Source organism: Cyclopterus lumpus, chromosome 21 (assembly GCF_009769545.1).
Source record: "Cyclopterus lumpus isolate fCycLum1 chromosome 21, fCycLum1.pri, whole genome shotgun sequence".
NCBI lineage: Eukaryota > Metazoa > Chordata > Actinopteri > Perciformes > Cyclopteridae > Cyclopterus > Cyclopterus lumpus.
In genome coordinates, this window is record NC_046986.1 from 5,033,473 (window position 1) to 5,060,569 (window position 27,097).

General features: G+C 40.9%; 2 protein-coding genes across 2 annotated transcripts in view; one reads left to right on the plus strand and one right to left on the minus strand.

The window, feature by feature from the left end:
- The window catches only part of slc4a3 (solute carrier family 4 member 3), a 37,703-nt gene extending 22,272 nt beyond the window's left edge, over positions 1 to 15,431 (plus strand). The window contains exons 8-22 of the mRNA XM_034561222.1: positions 96 to 231; positions 4,569 to 4,749; positions 5,852 to 5,957; positions 6,424 to 6,608; positions 7,276 to 7,495; positions 8,182 to 8,397; positions 8,493 to 8,641; positions 8,728 to 8,922; positions 9,144 to 9,335; positions 9,676 to 9,765; positions 9,862 to 10,028; positions 10,152 to 10,405; positions 12,014 to 12,183; positions 13,923 to 14,096; positions 15,354 to 15,431. Of these exons, the coding sequence (XP_034417113.1) occupies positions 96 to 231; positions 4,569 to 4,749; positions 5,852 to 5,957; positions 6,424 to 6,608; positions 7,276 to 7,495; positions 8,182 to 8,397; positions 8,493 to 8,641; positions 8,728 to 8,922; positions 9,144 to 9,335; positions 9,676 to 9,765; positions 9,862 to 10,028; positions 10,152 to 10,405; positions 12,014 to 12,183; positions 13,923 to 14,096; positions 15,354 to 15,431 (2,513 nt within the window). The remainder of the gene's footprint in view (positions 1 to 95; positions 232 to 4,568; positions 4,750 to 5,851; positions 5,958 to 6,423; positions 6,609 to 7,275; positions 7,496 to 8,181; positions 8,398 to 8,492; positions 8,642 to 8,727; positions 8,923 to 9,143; positions 9,336 to 9,675; positions 9,766 to 9,861; positions 10,029 to 10,151; positions 10,406 to 12,013; positions 12,184 to 13,922; positions 14,097 to 15,353) is intronic.
- A 5,029-nt stretch (positions 15,432 to 20,460) lies between these two features.
- Positions 20,461 to 23,207, minus strand: LOC117750528 (receptor activity-modifying protein 1-like). Its single transcript, XM_034561785.1, has 3 exons — positions 23,162 to 23,207; positions 22,025 to 22,163; positions 20,461 to 20,719 (listed from the first exon to the last, which is right to left on the minus strand). Exons 1-3 carry the CDS (start codon positions 23,205 to 23,207, stop codon positions 20,461 to 20,463), a joined length of 444 nt encoding a protein of 147 aa, XP_034417676.1.
- Positions 23,208 to 27,097: the final 3,890 nt, after the last annotated feature.

Below are 27,097 nucleotides of genomic sequence, written 5' to 3' on the forward strand. Positions count from 1 at the left end.
CCTGAAAAACATTTAGCCGAGCGTTGGATGTGGATACTCTTTTTTACGCACTCCAGTTTGGCTCCTCATCTTCCTGTACCCTCCTTACCTTATAGGCGCCATCCTTCTGGACCTAGAGCAGAACTCTCTGCCCGGCATCGTCCATCTCGTAGTGGAGACGATGATCATCTCTGACCAGATCAGAGCTGAGGACAGACCCAGTGTTCTTCGGGCTCTGCTTCTCAAACACAGGTCAGCAACCACACTAACGCTGGCTTTAATATTTGAAAGACATATAATTTAATGCACCTTTCTCAAAGAGAACATTTGTTTCAGTACAGAGTCTTTGAAACAAACCTTTGACAGTACCTGAGGCTTATCAAGCAAGTTTAACTTAATTCAGACTTTTTTTTGACACAAAATCAGCTCCACTTAACGTAACATTAACAATTGGCATACCTATAAGTACCTGCGGAAAGAATTGATGGAAATCTACGTGCAGGGATCAGGTTCTTCAGGCCTCCACTAATGGAACATTTGTTAAAGACGCTTCACGGATCCTATCGCAGTCAGAAATGGTGGAAAAGAATGACAGGACCAGCGTAATTTGACAACACTAATGTGCTATTTTCTCGAAACCTGGTTTTATAGACAGTATACTTCTAAAAATATATATTATCTCGGAAAGTATTGCTACTGGTTTGGAAACGCGTTACCCCTGTTTGTATCCTAGTAACAATCCCCAATATATGATATTCCTCTAAGCCATACAACTCCATTGTTGTCCATGAATTAGCCAAAATACATCAGTGAGACAAATTGTTACTGTAGTGCTGTAGTTTAAATATACTGTATGTATAAATACTCACTAGAGCACCAAACATGTGCTAAAAAAAGTCCACAAGAAATGCCCTATTTAGAGCTGTATGAGTGACGTTAGCTAAAAACTACCGCGCGCAGCTGTGGAAGGACATTATTTAGACCTAAACTCGACTAATACATGCATATATCCATGATTTATTTAAAAAGATTTACTCAAGATTACGTTAAGAAGTTAGTATTAAATAATACAGCCCGCCTTATCCTGTAAGCACGTCTTTTAATGGGGACACATTATTATTGACTCATAGTTGATTGATGAGGACTTTCCTCTTTTATGTTTTTATACGTTTGATCTGAAGGCCTGTTTCTGGTTTGTGGTGTTAGTTACTATGGCATCAGATCTTGATTGCATTCCATGTAATAGTTAGTTGTTTCTTTATCCGTGTATTAACAAACGTGCCAGTGTACGGCGGTGTGGATGCAGCTTTGTTTACATTTTGAGCAGGGATTGAAGGTATGGCAGCATAAGGAATAAAATCCTAACCCTCATTAATCATTATCCTGCAGTGGAGGTTGTTATAAATAGGCAAACTCAGGGGAACTGAACAGGGAATTTCCAAATTGTGACATTTAACACTTGGCTCATCGTCTGGTGTACCCGAGGGATGACTAAGTTGCACATGTTAAGACTGTACTCTAGCTGCACTAGGTCTTCTAGACAATCAGATTAAAAGTTTTGATTATTCATCGTGTGAGCTATCCTGGCTCTTTGATCTCTGCTTTTTTTAAAGATCTTTTGCTTTTGCAGTCAAACTTGATTTTATGTGTCAGAAATGTTTGGTTTGAAACGAGACAGGATTTCAGATGAAAGGAGGCTGACTAAACATCCGGCCTTTTGGGCGTCTTCATTCCGAGGTTTACTGTTTCTCATCAACAGGGTCAGTTGTTATTTTAGCCTTTGAGGTTTTTGGTGCTTTGTAGGTTTTCTTTTTTTTTTTCTCCCATCGCGCCCACTAAACTAGTGTTGGTATCAAGTTCAAAGGATGTTGTTGGAGATTATTGAGCGTGAAGTTGTCAAATCAGAAAAAAACTGTGTTTGTGTGTAGTTTTGGAGCGGTTGTATTCATTATGGGACACCGCAACCTTTTTTTCAGGTGTCGGGATCTCAATTCAAAAAGACATCAGTGACCAGGACTTGCTCACTAGAAAAAGCTCAAACATGCAAACTCCCTCAGCTGACCATTTTACTCTGAAGTGCTAACAATCACTGATAAATATAAAGTAAATTAAACACAAGCGTTTGTCTGTGATGTGCAACGTCATCCATGCTCTCTCAAACGGTCCCCGCTTATTGATTGGCACCTGCACATGTGGCCAATGCAATAGTGCGCCTACACATAGTGCATTATAGATTCCTCACAGTTAGATAACCCCCAAAAAACTAAACAAGTCAACTAAATATCAGCTGTGAAAATAAAGTTGTAGAGGTGAAAGGTTAGAGGATGCTGTCGAAAGTACGGATGTTGTCATCATGCTCGCTCCTTCCCCAGTTATTATTATTATTATAATATCATTTCAGGGCTCACTTTAAATGCTATCAGTGTGTCTTTTGCTCCGCCGGTCAACCATGAACTCGTACCTGTTTAAGTTTTCTAAGCACCTCATCGTATCCTTATGTATCTGTATGCAGCTCTCGTAAGCCACTGGTCTGCTGCTCTCTGTCCGACGGCCCCTCCCCTGTTAAACCAGAATGGTACATCCGGGGTTTGATCACTCACCGCTTTCTTGCATGGACAATGCATCGGTGTGATGACATCTCAAAAGTTGTGACTGGCCCAGTAGATTTATGTCAATAATTCAACATTACTGACACTGTGTTGATCGAACCTAACCTGCACGGGACTCATTTTGACACAAAGCGACGCAACAGATGCACAAAAAGAACAAGATGTCCAGCAGACATCGTGTGTTTATTCCATCTTTCACAGCCATTCCACATAAAGTCACAGCATGTTCCTGGCTGCTTCCAAGAAACACTCTCATTAGAGTCATCGCCATGTCCGAGATACCAGATTTACGACGTGGAAACAAACACATTGAAATGCTGCTGAATTCTAGCTCATCGCTTGCTCAGATCACTTTAAAAGATTCTCTGGAAACTACTTGAGTACAATTCACTTTAGCGTCACACCTCGTTTCTTTGTCCAATCTGGGCGCCTTCTCATTGGACCGTGTGGACCTAATGAGGTGATGTCACCAATGACCGGAGCATGAAGCAGTGTTTAAAATCCCGGCTGGTTCGACACACTAAATACTTCTCTGTAAAGAGACAGAGAAACGTGCTTCACAGATTAGTCTCCGGCTATTTTATTAACGTTCTAATGCAAATTTCCCTTCGTGAAGAATTCCCGCGTTAACTCATTTTCCCATGAGAGCGTTCTAATTAACTTGAATTGAAAAGGTGGTTTGGATTTGGATTTTTTTTGCGGGCGACTTTTGTATATTTATGAGCTGCATTGCAACAGCATGAGGTAAAACTCTTCAGCATGTCGAATGAACGGCATGTAGATTGGGGTTGAAAAGAATCGCAGCTGTGCTCGTCATTGCCAGAAATGATCCTGCCAGCCCTCTTATTCAAAGTACTTTATGATAATGACTTTTCATTTGTTTACGAGAACATATATTATCACATTATAATCCTAGTTTAACTATCCTCAGGCCAGAGAGGTAACATGTAGAGACACATTCATGTTGTGGTTCCTGATTCTTGGGAGCAAATATACAGAGCATTTAAAACTTGGGAGCAGTAGCTCAACAAAATAATTGTATTTACTAGCAACTGATAGAAATACATGGCAAGTCATCAAAGTCCATGAAATGGGTTTTAAAGCTTGAGTGGATATTGTGCTAAAGGACTCGTGTGTCTCACAAGCGTGTTGGAGAACTACGGTGGCCTACAGGCGACTTAAACAATCCAAAGGTCCTCTTTAGAGCCGGTGTTTGGTCTTGCCATTCTAGGTTACAGTAGAAACATGCCGGACTCTGTAAAAAAGGACCCGTTCCCGATGTAGATACAGTATGAAGGGCTCATTCTAAGCTATTGAAAAAAACAACTAGTTTCAGGTGATTATACACTGATGAAATCATATAGTTGTGAATATTACTACCACATATAATGTCTTCTTACCACATATAATGTTGTATTGTGTCTTATCCTGTACTGTTTGCTATTGTTGTATGTTTGTTATGGTCTGTCAAGGGACTACATATGCAAATTAGCTTTAGCTACAATCTGATACAGACATTTATGTTTTAACTGTACATGGTCCCTTTTAAAAAAAAGTTTTCAACATAAATAAAAAATCTTCTAATCAATGTTCTTAAGACTTTTTGCAAACATACTGTAATAAGCTATACTGATAATACATAACTTTTAAGTACAATGTTTTCAACCTGTGTCAAAAAACGTGCTGCGGATATTCATGGTTCCAAGAGGTTCCCCTGAGTTTCCATCCAGCACCATCGTCAGATTAACATTTTAATTTGCTTTTGCTTCGGTTGATCAGACTAATAACTGCACTTTGAGGTTTGCGCTAATTAGCAAATGTTAGCATGCTAACACACTAAAGCTGCGACGCTGGTAAACATTGCGAAGCATCAGCGCGTTAACATTGTCACATGTCTGCATATTTACACGCTGATGTTGGCGTTCAGCCCTCGGTCCTGTTTTTTTAATTTTTTTTTATGTGTTGTTGTTTTTTGCACAGCCACCCGAGTGACCTGAAACATCGCTTTCACCGCCACCAGTCGTCCAGCAGTCTCCTCGGCAACTTCAATCACAACAACGTGGACAGCAATCTGCCACTGGTGGCTGAAGAGCAGGAGGATTACCAGGATAACAAGGGGCCGGTGTACGACCCAAAACAAGACGTGTTCGTCAGCCTGTTTGTACGTTTCCCTGGTGTTTTATGTACGCCATTTGATTGTAATTCCCTCCACGGCGATACTCGTCCTACACACCTTCACTCTTTGTGTCAGTTTGAGATGCCGGTTGACAGAGATCGTTGAGTTATGATATCTGAAGGCAGTGACAAAAATCCACCGGGATAATTGAACTCAGCCATCTAAATGGACGGAGATAAAAAGCCACGTTGAGCTGTCTTGTACTAGTTTATGGTTTGCATTAAGTTCTAAGAAGTGACATTTAAATCAACCGCTTTCTCTTGCATCTCTAGGGGCATTTTGAGTTTTAATATTAGAATGTCCAATCATTTTGGCTGTGTTGATGCATATGGCATGGATTTCAGCAAAGGCGTGAGTTTTGAAACCTTTTTCGAGGTCTGAAAAGGTTGTTTCGTATTGTAGAAGTTCAACCTCAGCTCCTATAATAAGTCTGGTAATAAACTGTGTGGCCAAACAACAGGCACTCAGACCCTTAAGGACAAAAATTGCAACCCGTTAAAAGCTGACTTTTTGATCCCACGACCATTACAGCACAACATATTGGATTCTATTATATCAGACTTCCAATCGGACAGAGATAAAAGCCACCTTGAGCTGTCTTGTACTAGTTTATGGTTTGCATTAAGTTCTAAGAATCAGCAGTAAGCATGGATTTAAGCGTGATTACTCTAGATTCCTGGTTGTTGTTTGAAACACCCCTCCACAAGGTCAGAAATCATAAAGGTGAAGTCAGAAGGAGCGAACCTCTCTTTGCCACATGTGTTGGATTATGTTCTTAGTCAGCTTACAGGTGCTTCTAGTTAAAGCTTCTCGATGAATTAACTGTGAAAACGTGGTGTTCCCCGTGGTTTAAAATGTTGGCAAATTTAAAACGGCCTATTAAATTTTTTTTTGTTCAAACATGAAGAAGCAGTCATCCAGTTTGGGGCGGTTTAAAGTGAATTCTGCCGGGCCATTAGAATATTATTGTGTGCTCACATACATTGGCCGTTCCCACAATAAGTTGATGTTATTGGTCCCGTGCTATGTTACGGTGTCACATCACGCGCAACAGTGTGGATAATCTTTGTTCTGTTTCTCCTCCAAGAAATCTCTCCACCCACTGCCTCCCGAGAGCCACCCAGCTGCAGCCAGATCCATGAAACTCCTCGCCAAGATTCCCAAAGATGCCGAAGCTGTCATTGTTTTAGTTGGTAAGATCCGAGAGTTTTTCGACTAAGTAGATTAGTTCAAATGAATTATGTATTTTCTTTTCTTTTGAAAGAAAAGAGATGAATCTGCTTCTGGCACATTCCCTAGGAGCCTGCATTTCAAATACTTAAATAAAATAATTAAATGACATCAATATGTCACGGTAATCATGACGTTTTTTAGTTTGTAGTGTCACACTGCTGTTAATGTAAAGTCAACCCTTCTGCAGCTGCTTTTCTATGCCCCCGCAGGACCTCGAAAACCTTTTGCTGTAAAGCTGCAGGATGTCTTGTTTTTCTTGAACGGCAAATTAGCGTGGCGAAAAAAAAGATGTCAGCGAAGAGGAGATTCATGTTGAGATATTGGAGAACAAACTGTGTGTTGAATGTACTAATAGCTGAAGCCAAATCCCAGATTCTGTTACTAGAAAAACTCAAAAGTATTGAACTTTTTCCCGTTTCCCTTCAGGCTCTGTTGACTTCCTGGAGCAGCCAGCCATGGCCTTTGTCAGGTTGAATGAGGCGGTCCTCCTGGAGTCCGTGCTGGAGGTCCCCGTCCCTGTTCGCTTTATCTTCGTCCTGCTTGGTCCAAGTCAGTCCAACGTAGACTATCACGAGATCGGACGCTCCTTCTCCACTCTCATGTCTGACAAGGTAAATGTGAAACTTAAAAGATGTGACATTCAAATCAACCCCTTTCTCTTGCATCTCTAGGGGCATTTTGAGCTGTTTTAATATTAGAACGTCCAATCATTTTGGCTGTGTTCATGCACATGGCATGGATTTCGGCAAGGGTGTGAGTTTTGAAACCTTTTTCGAGGTCTGAAAAGGTTGTTTCGTATTTTCCAATTGCTCAAACCTCAGCTCCTATAATAAGTCTGGTAATAAACTGTGTGGCCAAACTACAGACACTCAGACCCTTAAGGACAAAAATGTTGCCATTGCAACCCGTAAAAAGCGGACTTTTTGATCCCACGACCATTACAGTACAACATATTGTATTCTATTATATCAGACTTCCAATCTAGAGCACTGGCTTCAACATTTTCTAATGTATGCCCAATGGGCCAAATGCATGCTGTGTTCCTGGTTTCCACTAGGGCTATTGCTGCTGTATTATGGAGCACTGCAGGGTTTGATGCAACACATACAATTCAGTGTTGCTGCCTATCATTGATGTGGGGGGGGGGGGGGAGACGGACATTGAAAGAAACCTGTTAATTCATCCCCCTCAAAATAATTGATGAAACAGCCCTCTGGATGTCTTCGTGTTACATCCAATTAATTCTGGTGATGACACTCGTATTGTATGTTGTTGCAGAACTTCCATGAGGTGGCCTATTTCGCTGATGACAGACAGGACCTCCTGAATGGTATCAATGAATTCTTGGACTGCAGCATCGTCATTCCACCCTCAGACGTGGAGGGCAAAGACCTGCTGAAGACGGTGGCCGACTTCCAGAAGCAGATGCTGCGCAAGAGGAAGGAAAGAGAACTCAAGAGGCATCACTCCTCATTTGGAATAGAGCTGAACAACAAAGGTACTCTGTCAAGAGCCTTTTATAAAAAGCCAAATCCACAATTACTAAGTATCTACAAACTACTGTTTGTCCTCTTATGCAAAGACAGATCAATCCCTGAAGTCAGATTTATTTTAAATTGGGTGCAAACTAGTCCTTTCAAATCAACTGAACAAAATAAAAAGAAGAGAAAATCCTGTTTTGTATCTTTTAGGAGTTTTACAATTAGATAATTCATCCCATGACCTCAGTAAACACAACTCAAGTGATCTATTGGTTAGACGTGTTGTGTTTCCCAATGACGTTTCAGTTCAAGGAGCTTGAATTTCATTGATTTAGTAATTACCCTCTCCATTCAAAAGTAATGAGCCCAGTACTATATTGTTTTTATTGTCAACAAACCTTATGAACAGAACTAATCCAACAATGCACTAATCCATTGCTGTGTTAGCCAACTGAAGAGGAAAATCTTAAAAAACAGACCAAAAATGTTTTCATTCTCGGTAATCTCCTAAAATAGCAATCCATTGTAATTTTAATATTTCACGCAAACAGGAGTAAAGAGTTGATTTGTTGGGGACTTTTTTCATCATCTGCAGATTATTTGTTGAGTTTTTTTAGGGTTCCAGCACAGTAAATGCTCAATTATGGTGACACTGATCATTAGCAGTTTCTTTATGTAATGGAGCCTGTAACAACCCCCCTAGAGGTGAGTCCAGAGGAAGAGGAGGAAGGAGACCAGGAGGTGGACCCATTGAAGCGCTCCGGGATCCCTTTCGGAGGTCTGATCCACGACATCCGCCGCCGTTACCCACATTACGTCAGCGACCTGAAAGACGCCGTGGACATGCAGTGCGTCGCCGCCGTCATCTTCATCTATTTCGCTGCACTGTCACCCACTATTACCTTCGGAGGCCTGCTGGGTAAACTGAAACTACCGAAATAAAAAAATATATATATCTTGATTCTATGTCACTGTGCACTAAAAAGGTGTGTTTTGGTCTGTTTTCTCATACAGGAGAAAAAACAGAGGGCATGATGGGAGTTACTGAGCTCATTGTGTCAACGGCAACTCTTGGAGTTATTTTCTCGCTGCTCGGTGGTCAGCCTCTTCTCATCATCGGCTTCTCGGGACCCTTACTGGTGTTTGAAGAAGCATACTACAAGGTGTGTTTTTTTCTTCTTTTTTTCTGTTACATATTTCTCATTTTGTTTTTTTCCTGAACATGTGACTAATATGTCTCCTCACTCAGTTCTGTGAGGCCCACAACGTCGAGTACCTAACCGGTCGCGTCTGGATAGGTTTCTGGCTTGTCTTCATTGTCCTGCTGATGGTGGCGGCAGAGGGCAGCTTCCTCGTTCGCTACATCTCACCTTTTACCCAGGAGATCTTTGCCTTCCTCATCTCCCTCATCTTCATCTATGAGACTTTCTCTAAGCTCTTCAAGGTAAATCGCACAGCACAATGAGCTTCAGAAGAATTTGGACAATAAAAGACACTTTTATATGCATATTCCCGCCCCCCCCCCCCACACACACACAACAAGAAATCTGAATATGTTCTCAATGAGTCATTCATTATGCTTAATGGTACAATACTTTTCAGTTGATAGCATCTAAGACTGAACCACTGCAAACAATCAGATAAGACTTATCTTCTTGTTTTTAGGTGTTTAAGGAGCATCCACTGATGGCAATTTACCCCAGTGACTTCCACCCAGCGACTGCGCATCACGAAGTGCATGACCAGATCTACAAACAGCCCAACACTGCTCTTCTGTCTCTGGTCCTCATGATAGGCACTTTCTTCGTTGCTTTCTTCCTCAGGAAATTCCGAAACAGTCGTTTCTTAGGCGGCAAGGTAACCCAACCTAACCCGAACAAATGATGTCCTAGTTCTCATGAGCCTTTAAAGACCCTGTTGTGTAAATACACAAAGTCATATTGAATTTGGATGTTTTTGTTTTTTACGCTAAGAGTACATACATACAGGTACACACTGCAGCTTCCCTTGCAAAGTAACGCACTGTTGCATGCAGTGTGCATTTAATTGGGGCATACTACTTTGTCATAACATTGCTCCTTGAAAAAACACTTTTCCATTAAATAACTTAAAGAATGTGTTTAACGCATGCATCCAATGTGTATGTGATCAGATGTGTGCTGGATTTGATTGATGTTGGGTTTCTCAATATCCTCAGGCCAGAAGAATCATTGGTGACTTTGGCATCCCCATCTCAATTTTAGTTTCGGTGTTGGTGGATTACTCCATAACTGACACTTACACACAGGTAACGTTAATGCAAACGACTCCAGTCTCAGCAACAGTTGGAGTGCCTCTTCATTAGAGTACCAACCAATCAGGGCTTCTCTTTTTTTACTCTTAGAAACTCAATGTGCCGTCGGGCTTCTCCGTCACCTCCCCTGACAAGAGAGGCTGGTTCATCAGTCCCTTTGGCGATAAGAAACCTTTTCCCACCTGGATGATGGGGGCATCTATTGTACCTGCCATTCTTGTCTTCATCCTCATCTTCATGGAAACGCAGATCACTTCGTACGTATATGATTATCTAGAGTAGTAATGTTTTGGGTGTAAAAATCTGTGTAGTACGGTATACTTATACACATTTTACTTCCACTCTTTCTAACCTGTTAAATGTTTCCTCCAATCTATCAGGTTGATAGTCAGTAAGAAAGAGCGTCGCCTGGTCAAAGGCTCCGGCTTCCACCTGGATCTTCTGCTCATTGTCATTATGGGTTCCTTCTGTCCTCTCTTTGGCCTGCCGTGGCTCACCGCGGCCACCGTGCGCTCCGTCACTCACGTCAACGCCCTCACCGTCATGAGCAAAGCCACGGCGCCCGGCGAGAAGCCCATGATCCAGGAGGTTAAAGAGCAGAGGTTGACCGGGCTTCTTGTGGCTGTTCTTGTTGGTGAGAGGAAAGGGAAGAGTGGGAGTGTGGGAAGCTGACATGAGTATTAGAAAAACAGGAAAATTAAAATTAAAGTCACCTGCCAAAACTTCTTTCCCCTCTTTTTCCACAGATGAAAAGAAGTAAATCAAGTATGCTAGCAACACTTTTTTTTTTCACCTGGCAAAACTTTATTTTGACCTGTTCTTAAGTCAATGAAAACACTTTTTTTTCCTCACTTGCCTCTTAGGGTTCAAGAAGTGAGCTCGTCAACACATTTCCTCCAGTTTAAAGAGACTAACTTTAAAATAAAGTTCAGATCTGACTAGTTCAACGCTATAATTCCCAAACAATTCTGCTCCATTATCATAAACTGGTGAGAATGCTAACTTTTTGCCTGGGACATGCCTAGTTGTTTTTTTTAGCGTGAATGCAGCTATCATGTACACACTAGGACTTTTGTTTCAAAAGTAATTTGTTGGACAATTACAAAAAAAGTAAATCAAAGACTGAGTTCTCAGCTAACTCAGCTAAGTTTCAACGTTAGCATAAGTTTACACTCGCTACGGTTGGAAAACTACGCCAGCAAAGTCCACAGTTGTCGGCTAGAAATAATAACCCAGCTTTAGTTTTCCCTCTGTGTGTAACGGGAGACGCATTGTTTCAACACTGAGAATAATATCACTGTTAACTTCAAACATGCCACGCTACAACGAAAAGCTTCAAAGGCAAGGCAATGGTAACCAAGTGGGTTGGGGTTTAGCAAATAGTCAATTGGTTGGTGGAATACTCTTGAGTACCGTATCAAATTTCGTCTCATTATAACTTTTTTTTAGAAACAGTTAAACCTAAATCATAAGAAGTCTTTCATTCCACAAAATAGTGCTCTCATTAAAAAAGTGCCAATAAACAAATCACAACCGCACACAACCAAGTGCAACTGGATGGAGCTGGAGGGATCTGAACTACTGACCACTTGCAGAGAAACTGTTTAGTTTTATTTTCTGGCCGTGGTTTTTTAACCGCATTATTACAGTGCTGGAATTTCCGGGCAATTATTTGTCTTGAAAGTAAAACACAAGCTCCAAAAGGCAGAGGGTGCCACTTCTGCCGAGACTGAATCAACCGTTGCAAGAGTTCACAATGATTTTACAATCTGTTTACAAATTGTCCTCAAAATGAACCGAAAACTGAACATTTTCCCAAATGTAAACTGTTTAAAAAAAACAAAATGAAAATGCAACATTGTTTTTCATCTATACATTAGCACTATTTTGCCAGCAGGATATCGTATTTCAATCAAGGGAGGGTTCCCAAAGTAGTCCTAAGTATTAATTTGATCCAGTTTGGGCAAACAACCACAATGACTCATCCTGTTTGTTGAGCCCTTGTTTGATTGCAATACTGCTTGAGATTGGGAATAAGACATTTTTGGGATTAGCCCCAAAGAGTGTTTCAACCAAGACAGCTTAACAGTGAATGTGCCGCATCAACGGCATGTTAGTCACGAGGGCTAACCCTAACCCTCTTGTTGAGTGAATCATTCTCTCCACAGTTGCAAACAATTGTTTCACGTTGTGCCTTCATAAACAGTAGGACTGCCATTTTTGCCCATTTCTCCCCATTCAGGCATGTCCATAGTGATGACGGACGTGCTCCGCCTCATCCCTCTGGCCGTGCTCTTTGGCATCTTCCTGTACATGGGGGTCACCTCTCTGACGGGCATCCAACTGTACGAACGCATCACCCTTATGGTCACGCCCGCCAAACATCACCCCGACCACATCTACGTCACCAAGGTAACGTGGATGTGTTGTCAAGCGCTCGTCTTCTATTATTAGTGGTGAGATGGAGAAGCCGAACCCCCGCAGAGTGGTAACGGCAGTCGAGTAGAGGCAGACGTTTCTTTCTTGAAACCCAAAAGAGAGTTAGAAGGAGATGCACGATGCATGGAGAAAGGAAAAATGTTGCTGGATTTTTGACTCCAAACTGAGTTAACCTCAACAGCTGAGAATAAAAACAGTTGGGTTTCTGGCTGCAATCATCACGCTGCTGGATTTAATTTCAATTATGTTGTCAACTGCATTGCTGCTGTTATTTCAGCGTGTATGATCGTCATTGTATCGTCTATCGCAGTATTTTGTCTTTTATTGACTAACTGCTGTGTAACTGTATCTCAGGACGCACCTGCACACAGAGAAGGATCAGAAACCTGGATAAGGTCTTTACATAATGCCCAGGGGCCTAACATGTCAGGGTGCTTTGTCTACAAAATGTCAAATAGACTAAAATCTAAAAACAATTACCACATAAATTACCATAAAGTGAAGACTAAGAGACACAACAAGATTCCAACGGACTACAAAAGACACAATGACGTCAAAGAGAAACCAATGACCACAAAGAGACTCAACATGACTACAGGGGCCCATTGTACACATAGAGGTAATAATAAAGGATAGGCTCACAGTTTAAAACCAGTTATGTCCCAATGCGACCATTAACACTTGCCTTAATCATTCCTCCTCTCCATAGAGGCAATTACAACATTCTCAATTTCTCACAGGCTTCCAACGTGATGGGGGAGGGGGGCAATATCTGCAGTCCCTGCTCTGTGGAAATAAAAATGAATTCAAATGTTTATTTGAAGATAATATAATAAATCTTTTGGTTACGAAATGCGTACTTTTGTATTTCCACATCCAAAGGTTCCTTGCTGAGCTTCTTAGTGGAGGGAGAGTAAATCGGAGGGAATTTAATAACACAAAAATGTACCCATTTAATTTGTCTATCTCCATGGGGTTTGCAGCCTCATATGAACTTTAGATAAACACAAGAGTGCTTTTTTCACGGAACAAGAACACTATATTTTGTCTCCCGTCACCTACAATAAAATAACCTATTATTTAAGTGGAGGAGGGAGGAGGGAGGGGGGGGATGCAGCACCTCTAGCCAGGGTTTACAAGGCTTAAATAATAAATGGAAATATAATAATAATTTTCACACAACAAACAGCCAAAGCACTGCAATACTAAACAAGCTTACTCATTACACTGAGAAGAACATGAGAGGATGACATGAAATTACTAGAGCCAATGCCAAAGAAACAGTACATTAAATCACTCTCACATGAACAGGAACGTCTGTATTATGTCAGTTGCAATCAAAATGTATCCGGAAGATCCTGCTGATGACACATGCCCCGCCCCCGCATAATTGTTCACAGTACTGGCAGCACAATTATGGATTTTGATCCGGATTTGCCTTGGAATGGGATTGAAACCACATTTTTTGACACATGGAAAACAGGAAAAAGACAGGAAAAGTTTACACAAAGTTCAGTTTGACTTGACATATTTTTTTAGAAAAATCAGATGGCAGGATGTTCCACTAGATGGAGCCATAAATATGTAATATAATAAGGGAATAGTTTTGGATTCAGTGTGTCTAACATGCCCGTGAGTATCTCTCTGTGTAGTCTGAACCGTGGTCTATTTGTTTTCTACCCTTTAACCTCCACCTGTGTGTTGTTTTTTAGGTGAAGACATGGCGTATGAACATGTTCACCATCATCCAACTGGCGTGCATCGTGGCTCTGTGGGTCGTGAAGTCTACGGAGGCGTCCCTGGCGTTCCCCTTCGTCCTCATCATGACGGTGCCGCTTCGCCGCCTCATCCTCTCCAGGATCTTTGAGGAACGTGAGCTCCAGGCGGTAGGTTGTGTGGCAGAGACGACGCCCCCTCTCCCCCCCCCCAGGAATGTTTGAATCTTCGCCACAATAATCTGATCCCCACATAGCGCCCGGGCTACTTATTTTACAGCAAATTTAGTATATGGATGTTGGCATGTTTTTTTTTTCTCCTCTGTGATCGTGGACAACTTTCTCATGCAAATATTTTCAGATGATGTGCAAATATTCCTTTTCGAACCACGAAAAGATTCACGGTCCAACCTGAAGCCGTCCTCTATGTTTTCTTGGTTAGATCCCCTAAACCAATACATGTCAACGCTGTCAGATTAAAGCCTTCCACTTCCAAATTGTCGACTTTTTCAGGAGCTAGTATAAACAGCTTTGTTCTTAACTTGACCACCGTCCATGTTATGTTCATCCAAAAGTCTCATGAACCCAAGGCACTGAAGAATCAAACTACTGAAGACCTTGGAAATAATTTAAAAGCTTTAAAAGTACCATACCATGATACTAGATCCGTCACCCCTCTAACTGTAACCTCTATATTAACCAGATTGTAAACACTATATGCTCTCTTTTTCTATTCTTTGGTTTGTTCTTTTCTAACAAACACGTTTAGGTATTTCTGAGTCTTTTACACCTTTATTCATCTAGTCAGGATTACAACAAAAAAAACATTCTGGCCCTTGAGTTATGGTCCGCTTCCTTTTTCTATCAAACGACTAGTATGACATTTAAGAAATACTTTGGCTTTATTGCTGAGGGTTATATGAGTTGGCTAATTAAGTTTAGCACAAAGATTGGAAATAGTCCGGCACGTAGCACTCCGTGTAATGGTGAGTTGTTGTTCACACTTTGGTATTTGTAATACAATGTGAGGTGTTGATTAGTGATCTTAAGTAGTGCTAGGAGGCACATTGTGACAGAGCCAAGCTAGCTGTTTCTCCCAAGCTAGGGTAGCTTCATATTTGTGTAGCGCATCGACAGGTGAGCAGCATCAATCTGTTCATCCAACTCTCTGCTAGAAAGCACATGAAGCAAATGTTCCAAAATATCAAACCATTTCTTTCACCTGGAATCAGACCGAGATCCACCATTCACCCGGTCTCAGTCCGATAGCTGAATATACAGTTCTCAGATCAGCATACAGCGCCCAAGAGTAGGTTTAAACAGTATTAAAAGGTTTCAAAAGCACCCTCAATTCATTGCATGAATTGGGGCCTTTGAGCAAGCTTTGAATGAACTTGAATTATTGAAGATAATTTGTCTTTTTCACAGCTGGATTGCGACGAGGATTCTCCCAACTTCGATGAAGATGGACGAGACGAGTACAACGAGATCCACATGCTTGTATAAATTTAAAATTGGACCCCGCCAGTATGAATTTCTCCACCCTCCAGCTCTGACCAATCAGAGCAAGCCTCTCCGGAAACTCTGTGTCTCTGAGTAGTGAGAAAGCGAGAGGAGCGACAGTACATGGTGCTTGTAAAATATACAAAAGCTATAGCTGGATGTTCCTTTCAAACCTTTGTTTATTCCAGTTTGTCAAAAAGAGCACGCATGATGTAGTAGGTCTCTGTGGTGGTGGTGGTGTTGTGTTCAACTCCCTGAAGTCTGAGCACCCTACCTGAAGTGGACGGTGCAACATCTAGCAAAGAAATCAACCTACATGAACACTTTATTGAACTTTTTATCCTCTCAATCCCTTTAATTACTCTGCAGGTTCTGGGCACGAGTGCAATGATAATGGTAACCTACAGCGGGGCTGGATCATGTAGACTTATTTTTGTCCTGAAAGTGGGAAAAAAAGGGGTAGATTTGCTTTCATTTAATTTTCCACCAGGAAGCAGATATTTCATCAAAATGCATAATGATGAACTGAAACTAAATCTCAAAGCCCTGAATTCCACCGCCTGTGTAGCTTAGCTGCCTTTTCCCCTTTATACTACTGCCATTGCCTATAGGTTGCAATGATGTGCAAACAAGGAGTTAAGTAGTCCTTTCCCTTTCTGTACAGACTTTTTAGTAATGAGCACTTTGACTGGGCAAGAGTTCACTTTGGTCGCTACCAACTGAGCTCCTGGCTCAAAGCCTCCTCTCTAAATGTAGTCTCTCCCCTTGAAGCCAAAGTCTCTACAGAGACTGTACGAGCTTCTTCAAGGGGTGTTTAATGCCCAACATACCAGCCCACTGACACCCTTATTGTGACCTTGGATGTATAAGTAAATAGCAGACATGGACGGTCTCAACCTTATTTTTCTACTCTGATGTATCTATTTATTTTGTGACCTTTTTGGATTATAATGCCATGCCAGATGTTTGTACTCCTGATAGTTCAAATGTGCTATAAGAGTTATTATACAATTTAAGAAAAGAACATTGTGTAGGTGGACACATTCATTCATTATTCTTTCATTTTCTCCGCAATATTTCCACATCGTGGTGCATTTTTTTCAGGGGTGTCGTGAATAATATGGTAACGCACTTTGGCTGGAAAAGCATAGGCGCTAAGCAAACACACAAGAATTGAAAACGCTGGGGAACAGTTGAGTGTCGGCAGGACGTATGAATGATGCATTGTACGGTAAGCTCGGAATTACAATGTGCCATCTGTGTTCTTTTGAAATAGCACGAGATTTAGTTTTCGCCTCCCGTATTGCGAGCCCACTATAGAATTTTAAATAACCATTTAGTCGTGACACGTAATCAGAGACCTCACACCAGTTGTCAGAGCTACTGTACATAGAAATAAAATATTTTTTTCACAAGAGACTTACACAAGTCAAACACGTATTTTTTTTGTGACGGTCTTATTTATGAAGAAGAGGAAGATGTTGATGGGATTTGGGCTAAAAGACTAATTTTCCACTCCAAATACTTCATTTCGGAGCATTCTATGGATGTTGTAGGCGCTAGATTGGAAGTAGAAGAATGTTTTGGCACACTGTCACTATTCCCACTATAAGTTTATATTTTGTCTATAAACATGACATTTTTTAAATAGTTTTCACGGTCCTTCTAGCTTCTATCTTTGCCCCTTTTCATATTTCCACATGTTCAACTCTTCAATGGGTGAAGACATTTAAGGTGGATTTAGGAAAAAGACACCGCGTGCCAGCTAAAGAGGTTTCTGTAAATAACTATTCAATATGGCAAAAAATAGAAAACAAAATCATGTTTTCTTGTTTTCACCTGATGATAATAATTCCTCCTGCATGTATACACTCAACTCCAAAATGTTGCTTAAAAGTGAAAGCAAAACTGCATTCTGAGAGTAAAAATAAATATTCTGGGTCAGAAGTGTAGTATAGTTTTTGTATGCTTACAACATTAGAATAGTTAATTTTACATAACCATGTCCTACATTATGAGCCATGCAAGAATTCTGTCTCAGGGGAAACTGACCTTCGATTTGTAAATATTGCTTCCACGCCTTTTAGTTTGTTGTCTCGTGTGTGTGTACATAAAGCGGTCAAGGCAATCCAACACTTGCGATGTAAAAATCATAGAGAAGTTATACAATAGAGAAAATGAATAAAAGTGAAGAGAATGTTCCATTTACTCCAGCAAAGTGACGTGGAATTATGCTGTGAATGAATCCCCCATTGTTGTATTTAGGCCAACACTACACCTGCCGTAGACTATTCTATTATGCAGTTAATGAGTGACAGAATGTGGTTTAGCACTCTATAGGAGTGTAATTTAAAATAGGTTCAATGGACCTTTTCAACGTTGACTAATTTTATCCTCAATTCATTTTTTTTGTTTTTGTTATTGATTGACTACCATACTAAACCAGCAAGCTAACAATCGCATAAAAGGGCAACGCTATGAAAAACAAATATTAGATGGACACCATAGGATTAAAATCTGACTATGACCGTTGACCCCAGTAGTTGGCTTCTGTGTCTGGAGCCCAGTGGAAGGGTGTTATTTGGTGAGCTGGTTGACCCACAGTGGTGAAAAGGCCATAAGGGTCATTGTCCTCTTGCCCCAAGCAGCCTTGTGCTCTTCTTATGGCAGGAACTGGTGCGTCTGAGTATGTGTGGAGCCGCGTAGGCCACAGCCAAGACAGAGCCGGTGAGCGTATACTTAGCAAAACATCCTCTCGGCGTTTACACAAGAGGAAAAAAGGAATCGTGGGTATTTATTAAAGATAATAAAAGGCGTGGTGCTGCCACTCGGTCCCGATGTTGAAACACGCGAGATGAAAAAATCCTCAAAATGTTCTGAGTTCACCACATGTAGCCGACTTATACCACCATGGGTAGCGGGGTAGACCACCCACCCAAATCTAAGAACTGGCTGTGTTATTTTTTTACAACCACTTTTTGATTCAACATCTTTTGGTTTGAGTGAAGACGTCTGGCGATCGTGGAGTTCTAAGATATGGAATATGTGTGTTAGGTTCGACCATCATTTAACTATAAATCCAATATGTGTGCAACTCGATCCACTATTATGAGGAAGGTTGTTCACAGTGATATACGAGCACAGAGTTATAGTCAATAGTGTCTTTTTAGAAACTGCAGGAATGCCATTCATTTTTCTTTAATTGCACTGCATACCAAAAGGATTAGTTCCTCACCAGGATTAGTTTCCTAATTCCGGTTCATTGTTATATTTTTGTTGTTTTCATGAGTTTTGAATTAAATACTAATCCTTTGTGTGTACTTTTTTTTTTTTTTATTCAGTGAAATGCTCTCTAACTTAAGAAGGTTTTTATTTCATGAAGGTTTTATTTCAGTGTTGTGACGTGTTTTGTTCATTCAGGAACACATACACGTTTTTACAACCAATTAAAGCTATGATTCCCATAAAAGTTGCATTAAGCCATTGTTTAAATGTCCTAAAAATGACAGGAAGTGACTTTACAACAATCTTCCAGTAACTTCCAGTGGAAACAGAGTAACACCGCAATTCCATTGGATTATGCCTTCTGGTTTACTTCCTGTTTCGTCCATGCTGTGCGGACAGACTGGCACGACTATGATTTCACATTTTCAGAATGGTCATTAGAGGTGACATTGCCTTGTTTTGATGTCACACGGCGCTACACAACAATCCCTTGATGTTTAAACTCTTCTGATGACAAACTTGTAAAATGCAGATTGTGTGCATTTGTAACGCAGACTGACACTTGGTTCGTGTGGCTACTTGAATAGCAGGTCCTTCTCGCTGTATAGAGGTTTTCAGTCAACTGTAAACATTGTTTTTTTGTCTGGAATAAATATTTATTATGTGTTTCAAATACAATTTTATTTTTTTTTACAATACTGTACAGATTATTCAAGTATGAAGTTGGTGTCAAACAGTGCAGTCAATCATTGTGGTTTTATTTTCCTCAACTCACTGTAGGTGCCAGATGGGTGGAGTTCATCATATATGACAGAATAATGAGTTCCAGAAAGTTCAGACATTCACAGATAGTCAAATATGAAGTTCTACCTAATGTATGTTATATATGTGTATGACTAGGGGTGATCTATTGGAACAATTATCTATAACTATGTTTTCATGAATATATAATCACCAGAAACCATAACAATGACACACCCATCCATTGAGAGATATAGAACATTTGAAAAATAGAGGAGAAAAAAAGAAAACACAATAAATATCAGCCCTGGGGTGCACATTTCATACTTTTTAGGATGAAAAGAAAGAACACAATGAATATATTCTATATAATATTATCTATATGTGATAGACTATACATTTTCATAATTGCGGGGTCATGCCAACTTTGCACTTACAACGATTTTGTGAACAGCTTGAGCCTTTAGTTCTACACATGAAACATATTTTCAATGCTTTACCATGAGTCCGACCAAAGGTAAACACATAAAATATCCCTAAGGATTGGCTGATGTTTCCAACTAGCTATCGTTCAAATTAGGGTTCATGTACAAAGCATATGTTATGGCCCGTTTCTCGATATCCCTCCTCCGCAGGTGGTGAGTTAATGTTGTGAATTCAAACACAACTACTTGGTTAGGTCTATGAAAAGTTTAAAAATGTTTAAAATAAGTGTGTTTGTTACGTGCCTTAGGTTTACATACTACAGATGAGAGAGAGATGAAGTAAAAAAAAAACCTTTTAAAATATTTTAGATTACCTCGTTGTTTGTTTTGGGCACATTTTTAATATGTAAAGACAAAAAAATCACCGTTCATTACTGTAAAATAAAGTATGAAGTGTGCTCACGTAAGGTAGACCCAGTACCAACCAGTTTCAACCAATCATTTCATGACATCCATCAATCAATCGTGTGTTTGTAGCCCGTGTAGCTCCATATCGCGCTACATCGTCCTGTATTTGTTGGACCCGACCTCTACTGCGTCACCTGACTTCCTCTTTCACTCCTATTCATAACCTCAGCACATCAGAGCCCCGAAGAGTTGGCCCTGTACGTGTTCCGGGTAGCGAGGTTAGCGCAGACGATCGGTAGGAAGAGTGTGACAACGATAACGGGTGCTATCAACAAGATGAGAGCGGTGGGCGAAGGATCTTGGACCTGTCCACATTGTCTGAAGTACATCTTGTGAACCTCCAAGAAGACCGTGTCTTTCAAAAAGCTGTGACCCCGACAGCAAGACACGTTTGCCCAGTCGTCCACGCACGTCTTCAGTTCGTTGTAGACGCTATGGAAGAGAGAGCAAGGCAGAGCGCCGAGTTAAGATGGTTCCGGAATTGATGTTAGTCAATGGTTAATGAAGCAATAACAGACAGTTACGGCTCACGGCATTATCGTGCAACGGGGCAATGAAATTGGACGAGAATCCAGTCGGTGCGTGTTGTATTACCAAAACTGTGACATCTTTTAAGCCTGCATTGACTTTTATTGCTAATGGAAATATGTAAAGATAGTGCTGTGTGCTGTGGCACCCAGTGTTTAGGAAAGCGGTCGCTAATATGATAGGAAGTTAATCGGCTGGCGCGGTCCTTTTAATGCTGTGACTTTAATACTCCAACTCAATATTTTATGATAATGCAAAGTGAGCCAAAACCATCTAGCTTTGGCAACTTCATAAGTTTTAATAAATAGGGAGAAAACCACCCACTGGTGTTTAGGAGGCAGCTTACATTTCACACACAAGGTTTTGGTGTGTTGTGTCCTCCGGGTGGAGAAGCGCCCATTGACTTTAGTGTGGAAAAACATGAAGATTCAATTGAGCCTGACAGCTGGAGGCCTTATCAACAACCTGGGCTGCTTGCGATGATGGACGCCCCGCCCTAACGCACGATTTGTTCTGTATGGGAGCCGAGCCTCAAACCGCGTTAACAGTAAAACATGGATTATTACAGCGGTAATTAAAGTCGACTGCAGTCTGTTGTAGGTATCACGGCGGGAACCAAAAGTCTCCACAAACAACTGCCGTCTGGAAATACGAGCCCGGGAGTCTAGGAGTTCTTTTTTTTTTAAATTAAAAGTTGAGTAATTAGATGAAACTTTGACCAGCACCAAATGTAGCCAGGAAACAGGAAAGTATCTGGCTTTTCCACGACTAACGGTAATAGATCTTCACTGAAAAGGCCATAAAACATGTGTAATGTGCCACTTTATCCAGCACTCACTGGGCTCTACAATGTTGAGCTCAAGGCTCCACACAGACTAATTGGCGGCGTGCAGAATATTTGTTATAACATGCAGATTCCTGATTACACACAATTCATCATTTCAGTAGGTATGTCCTGATCAAGTTGTTTCTGTCCCCAATCCGGATCCGAGTTATTTAATATTGGGTATCTCCGATACTAAGTCTGATCGGATACTTTTATTTACTTAAATGTTGATTCAATATTGAAATAATAGAAATTTACTTTGAATCTGGTTTCAAAATTATTAAATTAATAATCTACGGTATGGTTGAAAGATTAATTTGGACAATTTGACTCAAAGAACCCAACAGTAATCATAACAACAAGAAACTATGAATAAAATGTACAGTTTTTCAGTCGGCCATGGGCAACGGTCCCGATAGCCACTGGACTCCATGCTCTTGTTGAAGTCCGTTAGGCAGTGGTCGACGCCGCTGTCGAACATGTGCGGGTCACATGACGAAGCAACAGATTTCGCAGCCATTCCTGGAGAAAACAGACACTTACATGAGTGAGAAAGACGGTCCGAGTCCTCCATACAGTTCAAGACCAGCGGCTAACATCATAGACAGTGTATGAATGTATTAGTGAAGGACCTTGTCTGGAAAATGTCTTCTTCTCTTTTAAGCAACACAACTACATATCAGAGCCCAGTTAGTCTGAGTTTGATCATAACCCAATGGGTCCAACGTAAAACCACCCCAGGAGTAGATTGTTTTTATGGTTATTTATATATATATATATATATGTTTTTTAGAACCTTTATTATTGTCGCATATCCACAGCATGATAAACTCAAGTCTCTTTTTGGGGGTTTTTCCATTAGCAAAAGGTAAGAGCTGGTACCTGGTACTTCTTTTGGTGCCACCTCAGTCGAGGTTCCAGAGTAGCAACCATGAATTCACTCAATGAATTCACTCAACCTAGACTTTAAAATATGTCAACCCAGGAAAGCTGCGTTGCACAATTGACAAAGCCAACTATCTACTATCAGCAGTGGAAAACTAGAGAAAAGTACTGGTACCAAAAGTGAGTTGAGTAGAGAGTCGAGCCAATCATTGCAGTGGAAGTGAGGCATGTGATCAGTTTTAACAACTCTTTTGCAATGAACGTAGCACCGGCTATAAAAGCCGCCAAATGTAGCCAGATGACTACATCTTCTTCAACGGTGGCGTCAATGTGCATTGTTGGCTTAAATGAGAGCACTCTGGGCATCATGGATGGGAATGAATCACTTTGTTCCCTGATGGTCTGAATAAGTCGCTATAGTTGTGTTGCTGGTTGCTTTATAGAAGTCTGAAGTGTCGCTTTAATATCACGAGAAAGTTACCAAGTTGCAACACCGATGATGATACTTCTTGCTTTTGAGCCGATAATGATTATCAATTCAACTTCAAACCCTCTGGATTATTTCTCATTTTGGTGTAATGACTGACCTTCTGCTAGCAAGCTAAGTACCCAGACGTATTGGAATTATGAGTTACCTGTCCAGATGAAGGTAAGTGCCAACAAGTAAGCAGACAACACCATCTATAAAAAACAAAAACAATAATGGCATTCACATAAATTGTGTTATTGAGGACCAGTTAAGATTGCACATGAGGTAATCAACCTTTTTGACATGCATATATAAGATGAAGAGAAGATGACGAGAACAAAACTTAATTCTTGCAATGTTTTATGACTCAATTTATGATATTTGTCACGTTCGGGAGCACAGGCACACTTACTCCAGCTGGAAAATCTATTTTCGCCACAACCCCCCCCCCCCCCCCCCCCCCCACACACACACACACACATACACTTGAGTGATACAAAAGTGCTTGACCAGATCACAATACATTAGCCTCTATTGCAACAATTCCTTCCGCACAACTTAAACTTAAACATAAACATATATACCCTTAACTTTACCAAGCTCTATTACTTCCCACGCAGAATGTTGAACATGTTTAAAAGTCCAGCCACATTTTGAACAGAAAAAAATAAACAATCAGCCCTGTATGAAACAGACATGGTGGCCATCTGCTTTATGGACATTCCCACAAATTAATGAACTTATGTTGCGGGAGGCAGACACCGAAAACAGATGTTACCAGGGAATGCAGTAAGAGATGGATGAAAATTGATTAATTATATGTATTTACTCTGTTTCATATTATTTACCTCAATAAAACCAAAGCATCAGTGATTGTATCAATTCTAAAAGCAGGTTTAAAATCCTAAAAGCTCAAACTGATAAACAAAGAGAAAAAGACGCTCTGTAATAAGCACATACCCTGTTTTACGTTGCTGTTTGAAGCAAAAGTAGTTTCCTTTTCCCCCGGCAAAGAGATTTGATTAGAACCTGCGCTGAAGATGCTTCAAACGGTTTACCGACCAGCTAACGGACGCACGGCTGCCCACAAAAACCCGTTGCGTCATCCGGTCCAGTTTTCTTATCGGTGCGACTCGGGAGCTAATTGGATTGTGCAACAGCAATGGACAGGACAGCCTGCTTCCTTTCCCAGACTGAGCTGACCTTTCCCATGCTACCCAAAGACACGTTCCACAAAAAGCCCCCCCGGAGACACTTGAACTAAGAGGCCTCTCTGTCAACAAGGCAGTATGGTAGCATCTCACAGAGACATGCAATGTCAATGTTTACATTTTGGGGTCAGTCGGACTCCTCCGGCGAGGTCAGAATATATTCTGCTAATCCAAAATGTTTGGGAATAGTTTGAACAGGTTTGCCAGGCGGTTGTTTTGCGAGGGCTCACAAACGTAACACAGTCAAACGTGCACAACATGGAGGAAAGTTTGACTTTTTCCATTTCACCTGAGCGAGAGGCAGTGAGAGCTCCTGGAGGGAAAGCAAAGAAAACGGAATGTTCCCATCCATATTCAGCACTTTCACTACTGGCTAGAGATGCACATATTCAGATGTGAACACCACTTCCTGGACGCCCATCTTAACCTTTAGCTAACGCGACCTAAATTAAGTTCGAAACCACACAATCGTGCAGAATGCAGCTTCCCCATATCTTTCTGGAGTTCAGATAATCATAAAACAGACATCAATACAAACACCTTGATTCTTTGGCTTTTCTCAGTTATAATATTGTCTATTCTCGAAGATTTGAATGGAACTTGGAGACCGTCGGTGAGAATTTCCACTGTAAAAAAAAAGAATATCAATATGTAGGCTTTCTTAAGGGTCTAATCAGCTGCCTATAATAATCGTTGTGTTTTTATTTTGTTTATATCTACATACAGAGCAGGTAGCTTTTAACCCTGTTTTCTACAGTAGCCCTGAGGAGACAAACCAAATGCATTCACGTAGTTCTCCTAAACGCTTGACACACAAGAAAAGTTTCAGTTGGTTGTAATCGGCAACATAAAAACTAAAAAAATACACCCTCATCCCATTAGAATTATGCGGGGGTGTCAGTATATGCAGAGACCCTGCTCTCTGCATGCAATATCTTATTCTGATGTTTTTGGGACTTTTACGGGCATCACCCTCCTCCACCTGAAATGTTGCAATCATGTGCCAGATCATCCAAGAGGAAGTTATGTACAGCATTGAAAAAACATAAATATGGCGAAACAGCCCAGCGGACAATGCTCGTTCCAAAACCAATCTGGCCACTGGCGGCGCACCGTAACCATTGGAGGGCAACTCTGGTGTCGCTGGCCAATTTTGACAGGAGACTCTGGCTCACGTTCTGTCGTAGCTCTTCGTGTGCAGACACACTGTGTGATAAAAATACGGTTGGACACTGTTCTGGCTGCGCCGCTGTTTGGTGTTCTCTGGAGTAATTGCATGATGATCTGCTTCCACAGATCTGCTACTGATCCTGCGTCCCCAAGGCACCCAAACACTGCAAAATAGCTACTTTTTAAAAATAATCTTACATAACAGGTCATTTGAATGCGTCTTCAAAATGATGTGTTCTCCTGTGTGGGAAATATATTGATTAATTGTGGGCGAGCAAGAGAGACTCCTTGTACTTATGTTGATACTTTATAAAAAAAACATACCGAGACCTTTTTTTTTTTCATAATCCTACAACCTCATTAATCTCTTGTTTAGGGCTGCGTATCAGCGTCCTCCCAAAATATAAGCCTCCTTTTCACTCCCTCCTTTGAATTACATCCACGACTGAGGAAAACGACTGACTGGAAAATGTGACCACCTTTCTTTCTCTGGTATTCCATTTGTCTCGGCTAAATGAATCTCAGTTAAAATATCTCTCAGCGCTACACTATCAGGTCGTTCCGCTTACGTGCAAAATTAAACGTTTCAACATTGTTCAGCGAGTGCCGCTCATTCGGGGTTGCCGAGCAACGGCTACACATAATACAATCAAAATGTATTTGTGAGCGGAGAAAATGCTGAGGAGTGGTCGTAGGAAATTATTTCCACTTCCCTAAATTGAAAGCATAACGGTGTAAGTGACAGAGCAAACAGATTACACGGCAGATAGACACGTTTTTTTGTAAATGCTCCGTGCCTGTGAAAGGCGACGCACTTTGCTATTTGCACAGCGGCTCTCATTTTAAGTCATGGAAAATATTTTGCCAGGTAGGAACAGGAGTAGAAAGAAAGAGGCCATGTACTTGTAAACCTGTTGTTTGCCTTACAACGTTGGGGGGGAAACATAAATCCTTGTTCTGGTACGCAGAAAACTACTTAAAAAGGCAGAATGAGAAGGATATTTGGGGGGGGGGATATTGTATAGGAAAATAACCCTCTAATTTATGACCCACTAGTGGTGTGTGGTGGTGGTGCCTGTATTTTCTTATCAACTTTTATTTAAAAAATGCGGCGACAAGTTGCCAGATTGTAGGCATGATTCCAAGGCATTAAGATCATTAGGTGGCGCAGGTAGAAGGAGGAATACACTGAAAAAGCAATTGAGGTGCAGATCTGATTTAGCTATTGCAATAATTCATGCTCTTGTCGAGACGGTATCACACGCTTCGCGAAACTAGCAAAATGATTCAGGTTCCCTTGACCTCTTAAGGTTCAGTATATTGACTGGTTTCGGTAACTCTCTCACTACTTTCAGGTACGGTGGCCTATAACTGATAACACCATGTCATTTCAACGTTGAAGCATCTCATGAAGCCTTCGGGGGCTTGAGAATGCGAATATCTCGTGCTGTTCCAGTTGTTTACTGGAACCAGTGTATTCCATCACCATGCGGCTGCAATTGTGGGTGGGGGAGGAGATAAGTGTCCTAAAATGTCAGTAGGTTGGAATTTTATACGTTGGGAACTTATCAAAACAGTTTGAACACGAGAATAGCGTTGTTTACAGGACGGTCACTCCAAAAAACAATGAGACTTACCATTTATTCCTAAACTGTTCTTTTTTTCCCCAGTGGTCTTATACCAAACCTTTTTTTCTTTTAATTAAGTAAGATGCAGAATCA